Source organism: Mycotypha africana (assembly GCF_025528875.1).
Source record: "Mycotypha africana strain NRRL 2978 chromosome Unknown BDF20scaffold_6, whole genome shotgun sequence".
NCBI classification, from domain to species: domain Eukaryota; kingdom Fungi; phylum Mucoromycota; class Mucoromycetes; order Mucorales; family Mycotyphaceae; genus Mycotypha; species Mycotypha africana.
The window spans coordinates 1,883,646-1,899,659 of NW_026515730.1; the positions used below are offsets into that span (position 1 = coordinate 1,883,646).

The following is a 16,014-nucleotide window of genomic DNA, read 5'->3' on the forward strand; positions in this document are numbered from 1 at the left end:
GGTTCTTCAAATAGTGCTTCCACACTGTAAGTTGCTTTATTGTCAGAAATGTCGAAACGGCTTCTGGAGAGAAGAATTTTGGTCTTTATACCATTAGCAACGATGGTCGATCAGTTGACCCCATACTTAGTTTGGGATTCGATCGTCATGAGTTAATCGTTGACTCGAGATCTTCTTGTGGAGAAGTAGTTGTTGTTTGTAAATGCTGCAATCTGATTGGTCCATTTAATAAAAGTACTCGCATTTTCCTTGGCACGTAGTTTGTAACATTCTGTTTGAACTCGACTACTTACACCACTCTTAAGAGCCGCCTTTGACGCCTCTGTTAGGGCATCTATTGCTCGACTGATTACCCTTTTCTCCCCTCCACCCAATAAATCATAGTACTTTTTAACTTGAGCCTTCAGGGGTTTTTAGTTACTACTTAGCTTCTTATATGTATAATTTGTTTAAAGGAAGTGAAACTTGGTCGAAGAACATTTTAAATATGTAGATACAGTATATGAGGTTTTGTCCCATGGCATGAGGGATGCTGACGCGTGTAGCACTGATGATGATAAAGAAGATATATAATCGTTGCTAATAAAGAATGAGTATCGCAGAGATAAGCATAGATGTTGGCTAATTCAAGTAATAGCTGAAAAAGTTGTTGCTGGTATTGGGTATAATGCGGCCTAAATATCAATTTCCACGGCCCAAATTTATTTTCTGTCAGTGGCCCATTTTATGCTCAGCTATTGTCCGTTTACTGTAGTGTAATAACCGCGCTTTCAAAAGCTCTCATGCCAGCAGCGGCAGACGACAGTTACGTTGCGGTGCCTACAGAATTTATTACCGGAAGAAAATGCGACGACTTGTATGCTCCATCGAATCCCTTGAGTTCGTTTCCTCCAATAGTGGTGGAGATGCAAAAGAAGGTTGATCATAAGTTTCTGACTCGCGTCATTCAATACTGTACGCTCACATTTGAGCGCTACAACTCGGCAACCCCACTCGCTGCCCCATGTCTTATGTCCCCATACGACCCTGAGGATCTTCCTTCTCCTACAGCTATCAATTGTTTGTTATATGCAGATGATGTGGCTCTCATTGGCACCCCTCGTGAAGCTAAAACTATGCTCCAACTTGCTGAATCCCATTCTCTCCAACTAGGTTATAGATGGTCTCCTCCTAAATGTGCGATTATTCGACCTGCAAATTGTTCAACTACGTTTACCCTTTATAATAATGAGCTTCCCATAGTCGATGAATTCGTCTACCTTGGTGCCCCTTTCAAGTGGAATGGTATCTGCTCCACCTCTGTCGTCCGTAAAAGCAAACCTGGTGCACTCCTGTCCATGGTTCAACTGAATTCAATCGGTGCCAACCAATCTGGGTTTGATATGCTCTTCTCCATACGACTCTATGCCACTTTTGTTCGTCCCAAGCTCGAGTATGGCTTAGCCATTACCCCCTTGAAAAAAACTGATTACCAACAACTAGAAAAAGTCCAAGACATTTGCTTGCGAATGATCTTTGGGGGTCACCGTAGCGCCTCCACTACCGTTTTTAAACACCTTGTCAACTTACCAGACATGCGCTATCGGGCCGATGTAGTGCGTCTTAAGTACATTTATCGCCACCAACACCTTCCTCCTGACAGCCTGCTCTCCCTATTAACTGTCTCCATGTACGCCATCCCTGAATGTGCTCAAACGTTGTTCAATCGTGAACGCTATGCCAGCGAACCTCCTCCACAGTTCACCACATAAACCTTCCTCTTGGCTCCAACAATACCGACAGGAGTGTTTCAGCACCTACCTCCGTAACACAGAAAAGAAACTCATCGAAGCATGTCGTTCCACTCTGGGAATAGAATCCAATAATGTATCTACCTGCGTCTCGTCCTGACCGTAGTCATCTCATCCGCTGGAGGATGGGATGGCTACCAGGCAAACCCAAACCTTGTCCCTGTGATTTTGACCTTACATCCGACTGTCACAAGATCCCTGTCGACTTCTGGGCGTCCCTACCTATTCCTGCCCCCAACTCTCATCTTAATCACGTTGATTTCGCTTTAAATGCGCTGCCCCTTAAGGCAAATGCTCCCTGTCCCTCTTATTGGGTAACACTTTGCTTTCTCTTGTGGACCTTCGACACATTTTGCAATCCTGAGGGTGATTACCTCACAGATCCCAATCCTGGTGAAGTCTGACTCAAGTCTAATCCCCCCGTTAACGACTCTGCTGATCTCGCGATTTATGATCGGTTAGATCTCTAATATGTGACATGTACCCTCTGTCTTTCCTCCACTGCTAAAACATAGAAAGTGCACGATGGTTGTAAAGAGATGGTCATGAAGCCATTTGGTAGATCTAATGATGTCAACTTTATTCTCTTCCTTTCAATACTTTTTTTCTATCGTTATTTATTGCTTCCGTAGATAGTTTTTTTCGTCCATATTTACTCCTCTGTTCGTTTTAAACTGCAAGAACGGCCTATAGGTCGAATGCAATTAGTTTAAATAAAAACAAACAGTTAGTCTGAGCGCTACAACAGACTTCCAATAGTTGTAATATTCGGCATTGCAAATGCTACGGTGATTTTAAGGAGCAAAACTGCAGATAGTGACTTCCCCTTTGCCAAACAGATTTAAAGCTTTGGATGGGCTGAGCGTTGTTTGCTGCTGACTTCCTCGACATTACAGGCAAATCAAGGAGAAGAAGCATTGCATCCTTTGCAAACGATTGGTTGTTTTCCCTGCTCTCAATCTCTCTCTATTGATAACTTTGGATTATGGAAAGAATGACAACTTGATGAGATTACTATATGCAATTACTCAGGGAAATCTTGATCAGCTAATGGGAGAAGAAACCGAAAAACTGGAGGCGGTAAAGAGCATTTGTAATATCACTGAAATTCAGCTCCAAAAAGTAAAAAAATGCCTGGAACAAAGAAGCAAAGTTTCAAACAAAAAAGCATTAGGCTATGTGCGACACTTTGTCGTTTTTACGGCAAGGAAAAACTGTGAAGCTATTTAAATAACTCCAGTTGAAGAAACCCCTCCTTTAGTATATCTAAACAAAAAAAGGTCTGCAAGCGCTCTAGAGTCTGGAAACGAACTTGATACGGAGCTATACGAATTTGTTCAACGTTTCAAAAGCGGAAAAACAGATAGGATTAGTAGGAAGAAATGCTTTGAGAGAAAGCCAGTTAGAAAATATAAGCTCAATCAAGAAATTCAACAGCAGTGAGAGTTTACGCTGCCATTATAATAGGAATTTCAAAAATGCTGTTTTATTATAAGCTATCATTACATAATATAACTTTCTCATTGCTCGTAATGGCAATTATAATATCCAATAATGGATGGTGTTTTACTTCACTCTTGTTGAGCTTAATATCTTTTGATGACATTATAATACACTGCTTTGCCCAAAATGCACACGGTATTTCTCTAAGAAGTGGGAGATCGTGGTGCTGCGAGCTTTGCTCGATAATTTTTTCATCAAGTTGCTGGACAACGATGATCACACAAATAGGAAGAGTGTTATATTGTTCAAAAATGTTGGTGCATTGTTGAATGATTTGATTGAATTTCTTTTCTTCAAAGGTATCAATAATATTTATGACTATAGGAGGCAAATCAGTCTCAAAATTATGAGGAGTATACAGGACAGCACCATAATTTTGATGCATGAATCCTAGGAGTTCAGCAACATATGAATCTTTTTCTGCTTTAACGATTGATATAGTTATGGCGTTAACGATTCGTGAATCAGATAAAACGATCTTGCTAATCAAATCAACCCCAGGACAATATTCAGTAGGGACAATAAATTTACAAAACTCTTGGCCATTTTCGTCTAAAAATTTTCCTTCCATGTAAGAGCGAAACTATCTACATCTTTGATGTGCATTGGACTTACCATTCATTTCAAAAAAAAAACCCACTTATACAACCGTCAAAAAAGTTTACAGAAGAAAAAGCGTATCCATATTGTATCCATGACGAAAAACTCTGATGATAAAGCCCGACCAATAAGGATGGTCAGTTTACAAAAAAAGCCAATCGTATCGTATCGTAACGTATCGTAACGTAAACGTACCATACCAGTATCTTAAAATATTTCTAATATAAATCGAATTAAACAGTTATTCTACGTGTGCCTTAATTGAAAAGCTTTTGAAGTACAGTGTTTTTACTTCAGTACGAGACACTAATATATTTTTAGTGATTTCTTAAAAGACAAAAATAAAATATAGATTTCATCTCAACAAAACTTCTCCCAAAAAGTTTCGGAGTGTCTGATCCAACCTAAGCAATCTTCTACAGAGACTGAGAGGCAGGCTTGCTTAATTCTAAGAGTTAAGTTATCATTAAAATCTAAAGGATTTCGTCGAATGATACTTTCAATTATGGACCAGCACTCTTCGATAGGATTTAGAAAGGGTGAATATGGTGGCAGGAAAAGAGGCTTGTATCCACGTGAATTGATTGCTTTCACGACAAATTCAGAATGGTATATTCTGTCACGTTCTGACCTCTAATTCATATAACAATCTGAGAAACAATACAGATTTACTGCCTTTACCAGTTATAGTGTACTGGAACAAATATTTTTTTTTTTTGTTTAAATTCAAGTACTTTATTACGATTATTGTATAACAAGAAACAAGAGAATATACACTAGTGTTGTTGAGTAAATAAAGGATGTGGAGGTTGCGATTAAGCCAAAGAACAGGATAAACCGAAAAACAAAACAAAAAAAAACAAGGCGTTTAGCCTGTGTCTTGCTGGGATGAGCGATCCACTTCTTTGATAGTGAGCTTTAAAGTTACCGATGATTTCAGTCGATTAATTGCATTATCAATAGACCAAGCATCTTGACTAATGACTGTAGACCAATGGTATTTCCAAAGAGTTTCCAATATGTTACCCACCAATTCCAGGGTGTAATTCTCAGTAAACACATCAGACGGCAATTTTAAATTGAGGAGGACATGCCAGACATCAGCGGGGGACCTTAAGACAGCGGAAAGAGACAGAAAGTTCAAAGCTTCTAGCCAATAAGACCATTTCATTGGGCAGCCTACGACGAAATGATAGTCATCTTCAACGGATGCAGTGCACAGTTTACAAGTAGTAGTAGGCCAAAGCCTTGGGCGAAGACGATGTAAGGACAGCTGTGTGCTGAGAGAAGCTCGTAACAAGCGCCACCAGCATGTGAGCACGGAATGGGGTATTCGGAGGGACCAAAACTTTTTCCAAACACGAGGATGACAAAAGCCTGGTGGACAACTATATGGTATCTGCGGGATTCCAAGTGAGGATGATGGGCCTGGTAATTTTTCCTGAAGATATCGTTGCGACCAATACTGCCGTAATATCCCAGGCGTCAGTTTAAGAAAGGGTATCGCTTTTTTGTCGCCAACCTGAATCTTCCAATGAGTACAATAAGGAACCCAATGAGATGCATCGAGGGTAACTATCTGTGAAGAACGCTGAGCAGCACTCTGAAATCGCATATGAGGCGGAGGAACATCGTGGCCAAAATTACTGGGCATAAATTTCTTAATACTAGTGCGCCAGGCAATGGGTGGGTTGTCGGTCGTCAGCAGCTGGAGAACTTCTCCAACCTTATTGGAGATAGGAATATCAATCCGCAAAAAATTGGTAAATTGATTATACGGATAGGACCAGGAAACAGCATTTGCAACAGTATAACATAACGGTATCTGCTTCAGATCATAATAATTGGCGTCAGATGGTGAAAGGACGGATACAAGAGCAAAACGTAGAGGTGTATCTGCATGCCAACGTCCGGGCCAACTGGAATGCCCTGCTAGAGGCGGAAGCTCAGTTAGAAGCCGAGTGAGGATGGATAACGTAGGCAGCTGCTTGAAAAAAGCTAACATAGTTCGAGGATGCTTTAGCCAAGGCAAAAAGGAGCGGTGACCAGTACAGAGGTATATACTATGTCCAATCGAAGGAGTAACGAAGTCAGCGATACTTTTAGGCCGAAGGATTCTTTGAATGTAAATTAGCTGGAGGGCTAAATGTTGCTGATGGATATCTATCACACCTAAGCCGCCAAGATGCTTGTGCAAACAGATCGAACGCCAAGAAGGAGCCGGCCGAAAAGGCAAAACAAACGTGCGAACGACAGTACGGACTTCGTTCAGCCAAAACTTTGGCACTGGAACCACCCTCAACAGATGCCATAGTTTGCTGAGAATCTGCGCGTTAACCAACAAAGACAAACCGCGAACGGAAAGTCCCCGCTCTTTGAGCTTACTGCAATGCATTTTGAGCACATTCGTTATACGATGGAGGTAACAATTCAGCTGTCTAGACGAAGAATAAAGAGGATAACCCAAATAACGGACAATTGATGCGCTATACTTTGTATGATAGCTGATACCCTCAGAGGTAGCAATATCAACCCAAGATGGACTACTTTCACCAGATAAGGATACGATGTCGGTCTTGCGAATGTTAACTTTGGCATTACTGGCCGAACCATACAAGGACAAGAGTTGGCATAGAATGGGCCACTCCTCGGCTGATCTCAAAAAAACTTCCAGATCGTCAGCATAACTGAGAAGCTTGAAGACTGGTGGTTTAGCCCACTGAATGGGACTGTCATCTCTCCCAGTATCCGGATGCCGAATGATAGGAGTTTTGGCCACGGAAGAGACCTGCGTCTTCAAAGGTAATAGTGAAACACCCTGCAAGGGGGAAGCCAACAGAGTTCTAAGGAACGGCTCGAACATCAGATTAAACAGCAAGGGTGACAGAGGATCTCCTTGACGTAACCCTCGACCTTGTATCAAAGGTTTGCCTAGGAATCCGTTAATCGAAATGGAAATAGCTGTTGTAAAGAATAATGACGACAAAGCTGAGATCAGATGAGCCGGAAAACCAAAGCGCGACAACACTAGACTGAAGTACTGAGGATGGACGCGATCATAAGCCTTCTCCTGGTCAAGCATAACAGCCACAGCATTCGAAGCACGAGGATCGGTACTTTTACGAAAGTTATCCATAAGCGTCATATTTACCCAACCGTTATCAGAAATCAAGCGATGTGGTATAAAGCCTGTCTGATACGGGTTGATCATCCGTGGTAAAACTGCATTGAGTCGATTAGCCAGTATTTGGTGAAAAGTTTAGCATCCGAGTTGATCAGCGATAAAGGACGCCAATTGCTCAATAGTGTCGGATCCCCTTTTTTGAATAACAGTACCATCCGTGTTTGCTTCCATGATAAAGGTAATTTACCATGTAATGCCTCATTCAGAACCGTCAAAAATAAGAGTGTCGCTTTAGGAAATTTGTCAAATAAAAATTTGTAGACTTCAAATGGCAACCCATCCAATCCAGGGCTTTTATTGTTGGGAGAGTGATTCACGACATCAATCAAGTCAGCTATACTAAAATCCGTCCCTACATCAGTAGAAGCTTGTCCAGATAATTTCGCCGCGTTTGGAATATTGGCCAAAAGTGAATTAACAGCCTCAAGGTCGATGGCCTCAGGTGAATATAACTGACTATAAAACCGATGAGATTCCTGCAAGATTTCGGGGGTTGTTTCCAATAGTCTACCAGTGACACTGCATCTTAAGGAAGAAATCGTCTGCTGCATTTGACGCAATTTAATGACCCTGTAAAAGTACTTCGTATTCCTTTCGCCCTTCTCGTGCCATCTGGTAGCAGAGCGAAGCAACACTTTTTCCATTTCTTCCTTTGCCTCCTTCTCCAAAGTATCGTTTAACTGTTTTATCAATACCTGTTGACGGGCGGCATGTTGTGAGTCGCTGGAAACAACACTTTCAGCCTGCAATTGCTGAAGCTTCTGCTGCAGTTTATGAAGGTTACTGAGTCTCTGCTTTCTGAAGCCGTGTGTAAAACTTTCACAGGTATCCTTTAAAGCCCGTTTTAAACTTTCCCATGTCGTTTGTGCATCTTGTTCACCTAGTAAGTCAACAGACACAAAAAAGGAGTTAACCACATCTGTCAGTAAAGCGCAAAAGATATCATTTCGTAAGAGTGAAGTGTTGAAGCGCCAAAAGCCTGGCCCTATATCGTCCCGTTCTGGAGTTAGATCAATCTGTAATAGTTGATGATCTGTCCAAGAAGAGGGTAAGCAGTTCTGTGTACAGTTGGAAATCCGAGGCTGGTGGGTCTTGCTACAAAAAATATAGTCGATTGTGGAATGGTGAGATCCACGATGGAACGTAGGATGACTTTCAGGAAAGCAGTTGCCAAAGTGCTCGACCAGCCATTGATGCCAATAGACGAAGCGAGGGTCAGCACAGCTATCAACCAGCTTTGGTAGACATAAATTGAGATCGCCCAGTAACAGAGTAGGTGGCTCGGCATTTGGTAAAGATGCGAACGGGGAGGACATAAAGTGCTCTAGGAAAGGCAGTCGGTGCGCGGATTGTGCAGGACCATAAATATTGATGAGTGAGCATTCTACTTGGTGAAGGACTTGATTGTACACCGAAGCACGGATACACCGTTCGTCCAGCGAGACGAGAGCATCCTGAAGTATAAAATTCTTGTTTAAGCAAATAATTGCACAATATTTTGTAAATAACACAGAGTAGTTGGGAAAAAGAAAAGATTGAAAATAGCCGCATTGTTGTTGAGTTAGGTGATCTTGAAGATGGAAGGCTGAAACTTCCTGCAAACATAAAATATCCAAAGAGAGTGATGATGATTTAAGATAAGATAAAAACACTCTCTGAGTGTTTTTATCGGCATCCTTGAAAATGCTACGAGCATTTAAGGATGCAATACGCACTGGTTTTTTACTCATTACCCTTATGGGCGTTGAGTTCAGTTGTGGGATTGTGTGGGCGGCCTACGCCGCCATCCATACCTTTTTGTTTATCATTGAATTTGCTTGTAGACAATAGTGTGTCCGATTGATTGAGAACCTGGTATTGCTGATCGTTTTCGATATCCATAGATAGTCGGACGTCAGAGGGAGCATATTTCGAGAAACTGCTATCACGGTTTTCCTTATCAAATACTCGTTTGGTGCGATTCTCTGCAATATCCATATTATCAGACTGAGTCGCCATTGGATCATTATCACTTGGTGCCATTACCATATCAGGTGGTTGAGATTCATCGTCGGCCTTGTTTGTTTTTCTAATCTGTGGCTGTGGTGTGTCGTGGGTGATAGTGGTACTTGGCTGTTTTTTACGTGTGTCACGTCTGTGAGTTATGTTTTCGTATATATCCAAATCTTGTGCAAAAGTTGTCTCAGGTAGAGGATAATCGTCCTCGTTACACCGACGTTGTGTGTGGCCCTTTTTACCACAACGGAAACAGGTGATCTTCAACAAAGAAGGGCATTCCTTCTTCATGTGGCCGGATTCACGGCAGTAATAGCAGATGGGTGGCGCTCCTTTAAAGCTAGCATTAACGAATCTATCCCAATCATCCAGATAAAGCATTCGTTGCAGTTCTTGATACTCTTTGGTAGTATCACTACGGTCTAAAAGGATACTGACTTCACCCTCGAAGAAGCCATGGTTCAAACGACGTTTGATTTGGAGGACTCGGCCATAATGGGCCATAGACGTCTTCAACTTAGAGATCAATTCATCTTCCTCAGCACTGAACGTAAGATGTAAATTGACACGAATATGATCGTTGCTGTCAACCTTATCTTTATATGGGAAAGCTTTGTAGGCGACGTCATTGATGATTAATCCGTTTCTCAAGGCATTAGCCGTCATTTTGGGGTCACGAAATCTGGTGTGGAAAATGAGTCGGCCGTCACTACGGTTACCACTTCGAGAAAGAGTATTAAAATAATTTCCTACTACGGGACCAATCTGATGGACTACCAGCCGAAAAGCGTCAGCCTGGTGTTCAAATAAGCGATTGGGAATGTCAAAAATGACAGCTCCGGGTTCCAGGGCAGTCTTCACAATAGCGTGTACGCGTTGAGCTTGCAAATATTCCTTGACTTCGTCTTCTTCAAATAGAGCGTCTATGGTATACCGCTCTCTGTTGCCCGAGATATCATAACGGCTTCGAGGTGCCGGTATCTTCGCTTTTCTACTGTTGGACGCGATGGTCGCCCAACTAGTTCCCGATAACGTCAAAGCGTTGTTTGACATGGGCTGGTGGAGGTTACTGTAGATGGAGGTTTTTGAGATGTCAAATGCCGTAATCTGATTGGTGGATTCAAAAAAGTGATGAATACACGAAAGAAAGGCCTAAAGATGTTAATTGTCTACTCGCACTTGAGTGCGTCTTCTCTTAATTTTGTAAAGATCGCAGACATTTGCTGTGGTGTACATATCTTTTTCAGCGCGTCGCCGCTTGCTTTGGGATTCGCCGACGTATTCCAGCTTGAAAGCCATGTTAGGATGTGCACTTGTGGCCTCGATGATACGCCATGGTCCTGCAAATTTAGCCTAACCGCATTTCCAGTTATCCTTTATTTTTATCTTGAGTACCGTGTCCCCGATCCTAAAGGTTTCTTTGGGTTTGCGGTTCTTGTTGAAGTAATGCTGTTGACGAACTTGGCTCCGTTTGATCGTTTCTCGGACGTCCTGGTGCAATAACGGGATATAATGGTCGAGGTATTGTATCCAGAACTGTATGGTATATGTGTTAGTTACTTGCCAATTACATATGTCATTCAAAGATGGCAAGCGGGCTGGTCGTCCAAACATAATCTCAAACGGAGAGCGTCCTGTCGATTGTTGCTTGGTGGTATTGATGCCAAAGGTAATGAATGGGAGGTACTCGTCCCAGACTTGTAGCTGACGTTCACAGTAAATAGACAAACAGGTTTTGATCGTACGTTTCATTCGTTCTACTAAACCATCAGTTGCTGGATGTTCCACACTTGTCTGTATTTTTTTAATGCCAAGGCGTCTACACACCATCTGGCTTGCTTCAGCGATAAAGTTGCTCCCATTGTCTGTCAGAAATTCACGTGGGGTGCCGAAGATCAGTATCACAGAAAATAAAAGAGCGTTTGCGGTCATGTTAGTGTCCATAGATGCAAGAGGGACGGTCACAACCCATTTAGAGGGATACTCCATGAAGACGAGTAGATAATGATTGTTACGTGTTGAAACAGGTAAGAAAGCGATGTCTGCGGCCCATCTTTCCCCAAGGTCCCCGACTTGAATGCTCTTCAGTTTTTGATATTTATGAGTAGGCGTTTTAAACCGTTTGCAAGTAATGCAGTTATTGACATATGCTTGAACGTCTTGATTAATAGTCTTCCAATAGCCGTTTTCTTTTGCTTTTGCCAAGGTCTTGTCGCGTCCCAGGTGGGCACTAGTTGGATGATCGTGTATGACTTTAAGAAATTGTTGTTGTAATGCTTTGGGGATTACTACGACGGGAGGATTATGCTTGATATAGCAAAGAATTTGCTGCTTTAACATATACGGGTATTGTATATTGCCCGTTAGTATTATTTCTTGGATTTCACGATCTTGAGCTTGAGCTTCCGCTAGAGGTTTGATATTGAGTACGTGCCCTCAGCCTCTTGAGTACGGATAGCCTGCACTTCTGGTTTTTCGGACTGAATCTTGATTCTGCTTAAGCAGTCGGCATCCGTATTATGAAGCCCCTTTCTATGTTGTATGGTGAAATCGTAAGTCCAAATGTCTAAGATTAGGCGGGCAATTCGACCTTTAGGATCTTTTATGGATAATATGGATTTCAAGGCAGCATGATCCGTATACACCCTTAAAGTTGCTCCATAGACGTAGCAATGGAAATATTTAAGAGACCATGCGACCGTCAAACATTCTTTTTCTGTGACAGAATAGTTAACTTGAGCCGGATTTGAGGTCTTGCTGGCAAAAGCTATCGTTCTACCTGCTTGTACCAGCACCGCGCCCATGGCGAGTTGGCTAGCATCACAATGAATTTCATAAGGGAGGTTGGCATTTAGATAAGCTAACTCTGGTAGGAATGTCAGGATACTCTTTAACTTCTTGAAAGCCTTCTCGCACTCTTTCGACCAATGCCATGGAGTGCTTTTCCTGAGTAATCGATAGAGAGGCGCCGCCGTAGAAGAGAGGTTTGCTATGTATCGATAGTAAACGTTACAGAGACCAAGGAATTGCTGAAGTTCTCTAAGGTCTGTAGGAGTGGGGAAGTGCCGAATAGGATATGTCCGATCAGGGTTGGACTGTATGCCTGTACTAGAAACCAAGAATCCAAGGAACTTGACTTCATGCTTTAAGAATTGGCATTTGTTAAAGCTCAATTTTAGATTCCAATTGTGTAAGTTGCGCAACACTTCAATAACATGCGTGATATGGTCTTCTTCAGATTGACTATGAATTAGAATATCGTCCAAGTAGACGATGGTGAATGGCAACACTTCTTTCATGATAGAGTGCATGAACCTTGCAAACGTTGGTGGCGCATTGCATAGCCCGAAAGGCAAAACGTTATATTCATACAGTCCATTCCTGGTCTTGAAAGCTGCCTTGCATTTATCAGTTTCATATATAGGTATTTACCAGTAAGCAGACTTCAGATCTATCAATGTGAACAGTGTATTCTATCCAAAAGGTCCTCCATCCTTTCTAGTGGGAACCTATCTTTTCTGGTCACACTGTCGAGTCGTTTGAAATTGTTGCAGAATCGATAATCACCGTTTTCTTTTTGAATTACCACAGGAGGTGCGCACCATGGAGAGTTATTTGGTCTTATGGCACCACGTTCGAGCATCTTGTTTACTTCCGAATCAACCAGCTCATTTTCCTTGGGAGGCAATCGCCGTCCTCGAGCAGCAAATGGTTGCGTATCCCCCGTATCGATACGGTGGTATACTGGAGCATTGGTAACCGTCTGGGTTTCGCTATCATTGTATAAATTAGGGTGAAGTAGTATTATATGTTTTATCTGCGAATGGATCCCATGCAGCGGACCCAATTGTTCGTTCAGCGTTTGGTTTTTTAAGCCGACCCTATCTCTGCCAGTAGTAATAGAGGGGTTTTTTGAGTCCACCGCCGAGTTGTTAATACTATGGCCACTTCTATATGCTTTTCTATTCAGCAATTGCATGTGCAAAGGGTCAATGAGGACATCTTGCTTCATTAACCAGTCCATTCCAAGGATGACTGGAACATTTTGAGCAGGAGTCACTCGGAAGACATGAGAAAGGTAATTTGTAGTTTGGATAGAGCAAGAGAGGATACACGTTTGATCAGAATATCCTGTCGAGTTATTGCCGTAGCAGATACGTATTTAGGTGCTTTAGCCATAGGCAACCGGAGCTTTTCAACCTCTGCAGCACATATTGTAGATATTTCCGCGCCTGTATCAATTAAAACCTTAACTTGCATACTGCCGTCCATGTGATAGGTAGGAATTTGGGCAATCAAAGAGAAATTGTAAGTGTTTTCACAACTTCCTATCACCGTAAGTATGGTTAAATCATCAATTTGAGCTTCTTGCTTATTAATAGGAGGGAGACTATAAAGCTTATAAAAGATATTATCAGTGAGGTCGAACCCATCGTCCTCTGTTTGGGGCGAAACAGTATGGTCCTCATTAGGTTCGGAGTACTGCCGCTTCTCGGCGAGGCAATCGCCTGGACATTACTTCGATGGTTCCAATTTTTGTTAGTAGGTCTCTTTGTCTGTCTCTTCATTTCTTCATGAGCTTTGTTCAGATAATAGCATTCTCGCGTCCAGTGGCTATTCCGGTTACAGAGATCACATTTCTTGTAGTTGGCCTTCTTATAATTGTCATATGATCTCCCGTACTTTTGAGCATTGACATCTATGTCCATAGATTCGGTAGGAAATGTGGCTAGGGCGGGGGCCGGAGGAGGAGCCGATGGTTTAAGGAATGGTGCAGGTAACTTATTGTAAATCATATTGCGCTCTACCTCAGTAGCAAAGTTAATGGTGTGGTATTTCCATACCTTCTATAATATATAAAGACGAATTAGACACACTTTCAAGCATTTGACTCGTTATTATGATCATAGAATCATAATAACACTTGTACACGTCATCTTGTATTTCTAAAGATGCGCATCTATAATGCTGCATTATTTACTGGCTGAGAAATTAAGGAACGAGGACTTTTTTTATCAAACATTCAGTTTGCTGTGAACGCTCCCCTCTCTGATTTTCAGTGTATAATAAAAGGACTAAAGGAGACTCATTTCACCTTACAGTTTATATCAAGTTATAAGTTGCGTTCACTAAACATAAAACAACTACAAATATCACAAATGGCAGCTTGTATGCTTGTGGGCTTCATTGACACGACTGATTTTGCCAAGTCAGGATTAATGGCCTTGTAAAAGTAGTTCATTTAAAGCTAGAAGTTGTCTTTTGTCACAGTGGTAATGAGTAAAAGTAAACAAGGACCGAAAGTTGTCATCGGTTCGCTATTTTGCTTTAGGCTATCCAAAGTATTGATTGCTTTGGCCATTTCATCCTTGGATGAACCAAAGAAGGTTTGGAACTGGGAGCGGATGGTTTGGATAGACTTTTTGTCAGTATCCGTAAGAGTTTTCCACCAGTCATTGGCATTTCTTTGCATGGCCATCATGAATTCACTTCTGCGTTCCTGTTCGTCATAATGATGATAAATCACCAGTTTATCAAAGTGCGTAAGCCAATCATGAGCGGTAGGAGCCACATGGCTCCGAAAAAGGGAGGAGTTGGGTGCTTGCTATGGCGTTTTCTTAGTGTTGAATCCATTTGGCCAGTGTTGATATTAAAGTCTGCTCTGGGTGTCGTAGTAGTAACTTGGCCTCATCGCGATTTCGGATACAGTATCCCACTGCGATTGAGAGTGTTGTAAAGGCGAGGTATACATATCGTCATCATCAGTAGACGAGTGAGCTGACTAAGGTCGAGTATTTGCTTTTGCTTGCAAATCAGGGGTGTGGTGAATAGCTCTTTGAAGTTCCTGTTTCAATGTTGATAGCTCTGACAAGTACTGTTTCTCTTTGGCTTGGCTGTAACTTAATTGTACGTCAAGTAGGGTATTTTTTGCTTTCTCTTCATGTATCTGAAGCTGGAGGTGATATTTGGTTTGGCTGAGAGTTTGCTGATGCTGATATGTGGCGTCAATGAGTTGCTATTCTAGGTGGCGTATTTGCTCTTGAAGATCCTCTATGGTTTGTCTTAACGTGGTGATTTGTTCTTTGTAAGTTTCTTCGAGGTATTTGGTCTTTTTGTCATTTTCTGTTGCCAAATCCTTGGACTGTTGGTCATTTAATTGTTCTATGATGGCTTCGTGTTCTTGTACTTGTTTCCGAGCTGTTTCCATAAAATTTTCCATGCGTTGTTGATATAATTGGTTTTGGGCCGTTTTCCACTGTTCATGTTGCTGGTGCATTTGCTGAATGTGATTTTCATAAACATTTGGACCTGTGCTATTTGCTGAGAGACTTCGGCATCTTGTGGCCGTTGTCCTATTTGTATCTGATGAGCAATGGCTTCCAACCGGAAAGGACGGTTTGCTTCATCATGATTGTTGTCACTGTTTGGATTCATTATGGAATATTTTCAGCTTCTCCACCAATGTAAGAGTGGAAGAAAGGTGGGACAATGTCTGAGTTTTATTAGTTAATGGGGAAGGTGGTACTTATACTGTTACATGTTTGTTACACCTGCAATGAAGAAGGGCATCGGCAATGGGAATGTCCTCGCAACCAGCATAATAAGAATCACGGAAACCTAGAAGATAATGGAAATAACAGTAACATGGGAAACAGAAACTATAACGAATAGACAAAAAAAGAGAATGGACGTCAGTGAACAAAGGAGAGCCTGACGTCCATCATAGTACTAACCCTAATCATACATCTCCTGACATTAACGAAACTTTAAATGAAACACAGCATACTGATTCTTCACAAACTATCGTAAACAACGATACTACTCGTATCAGTCAAAGTAAAGCTCACCTACTTAACCCTATCGAAACCCATATGATTGAAGTCGATAGTGAACCATTGTCAAACTACTTACATCCTTTAGAAGTCCCTATAGATACCATTG

At 41.8% G+C, this 16,014-nt stretch overlaps 4 protein-coding genes across 4 annotated transcripts; 2 read left to right on the forward strand and 2 right to left on the reverse strand.

The window, feature by feature from the left end:
* Positions 1 to 755: 755 nt before the first annotated feature.
* BDF20DRAFT_800633 (uncharacterized protein) lies at positions 756 to 986 on the forward strand (the record flags this gene model as incomplete). Its single annotated transcript, XM_053076369.1, has 1 exon — positions 756 to 986. A coding segment is annotated over one exon (231 nt), but the record flags the coding sequence as incomplete, so codon positions are not given.
* A 1,404-nt stretch (positions 987 to 2,390) lies between these two features.
* On the forward strand, positions 2,391 to 3,199 carry BDF20DRAFT_876304 (uncharacterized protein). Its single transcript, XM_053081361.1, has one exon. It carries the CDS (start codon positions 2,796 to 2,798, stop codon positions 3,018 to 3,020), a length of 225 nt encoding a protein of 74 aa, XP_052935966.1. The 5' UTR covers positions 2,391 to 2,795; the 3' UTR covers positions 3,021 to 3,199.
* Positions 3,200 to 3,268: 69 nt separating this feature from the next.
* BDF20DRAFT_876306 (uncharacterized protein) lies at positions 3,269 to 3,942 on the reverse strand. Its single transcript, XM_053081362.1, has one exon. The coding sequence runs from the start codon at positions 3,862 to 3,864 to the stop codon at positions 3,280 to 3,282; it is 585 nt and encodes a 194-aa protein (XP_052935967.1). The 5' UTR covers positions 3,865 to 3,942; the 3' UTR covers positions 3,269 to 3,279.
* A 9,315-nt stretch (positions 3,943 to 13,257) lies between these two features.
* Positions 13,258 to 14,108, reverse strand: BDF20DRAFT_581511 (uncharacterized protein). The gene has a single exon (XM_053075801.1). It carries the CDS (start codon positions 13,866 to 13,868, stop codon positions 13,419 to 13,421), a length of 450 nt encoding a protein of 149 aa, XP_052935968.1. The 5' UTR covers positions 13,869 to 14,108; the 3' UTR covers positions 13,258 to 13,418.
* Positions 14,109 to 16,014: the final 1,906 nt, after the last annotated feature.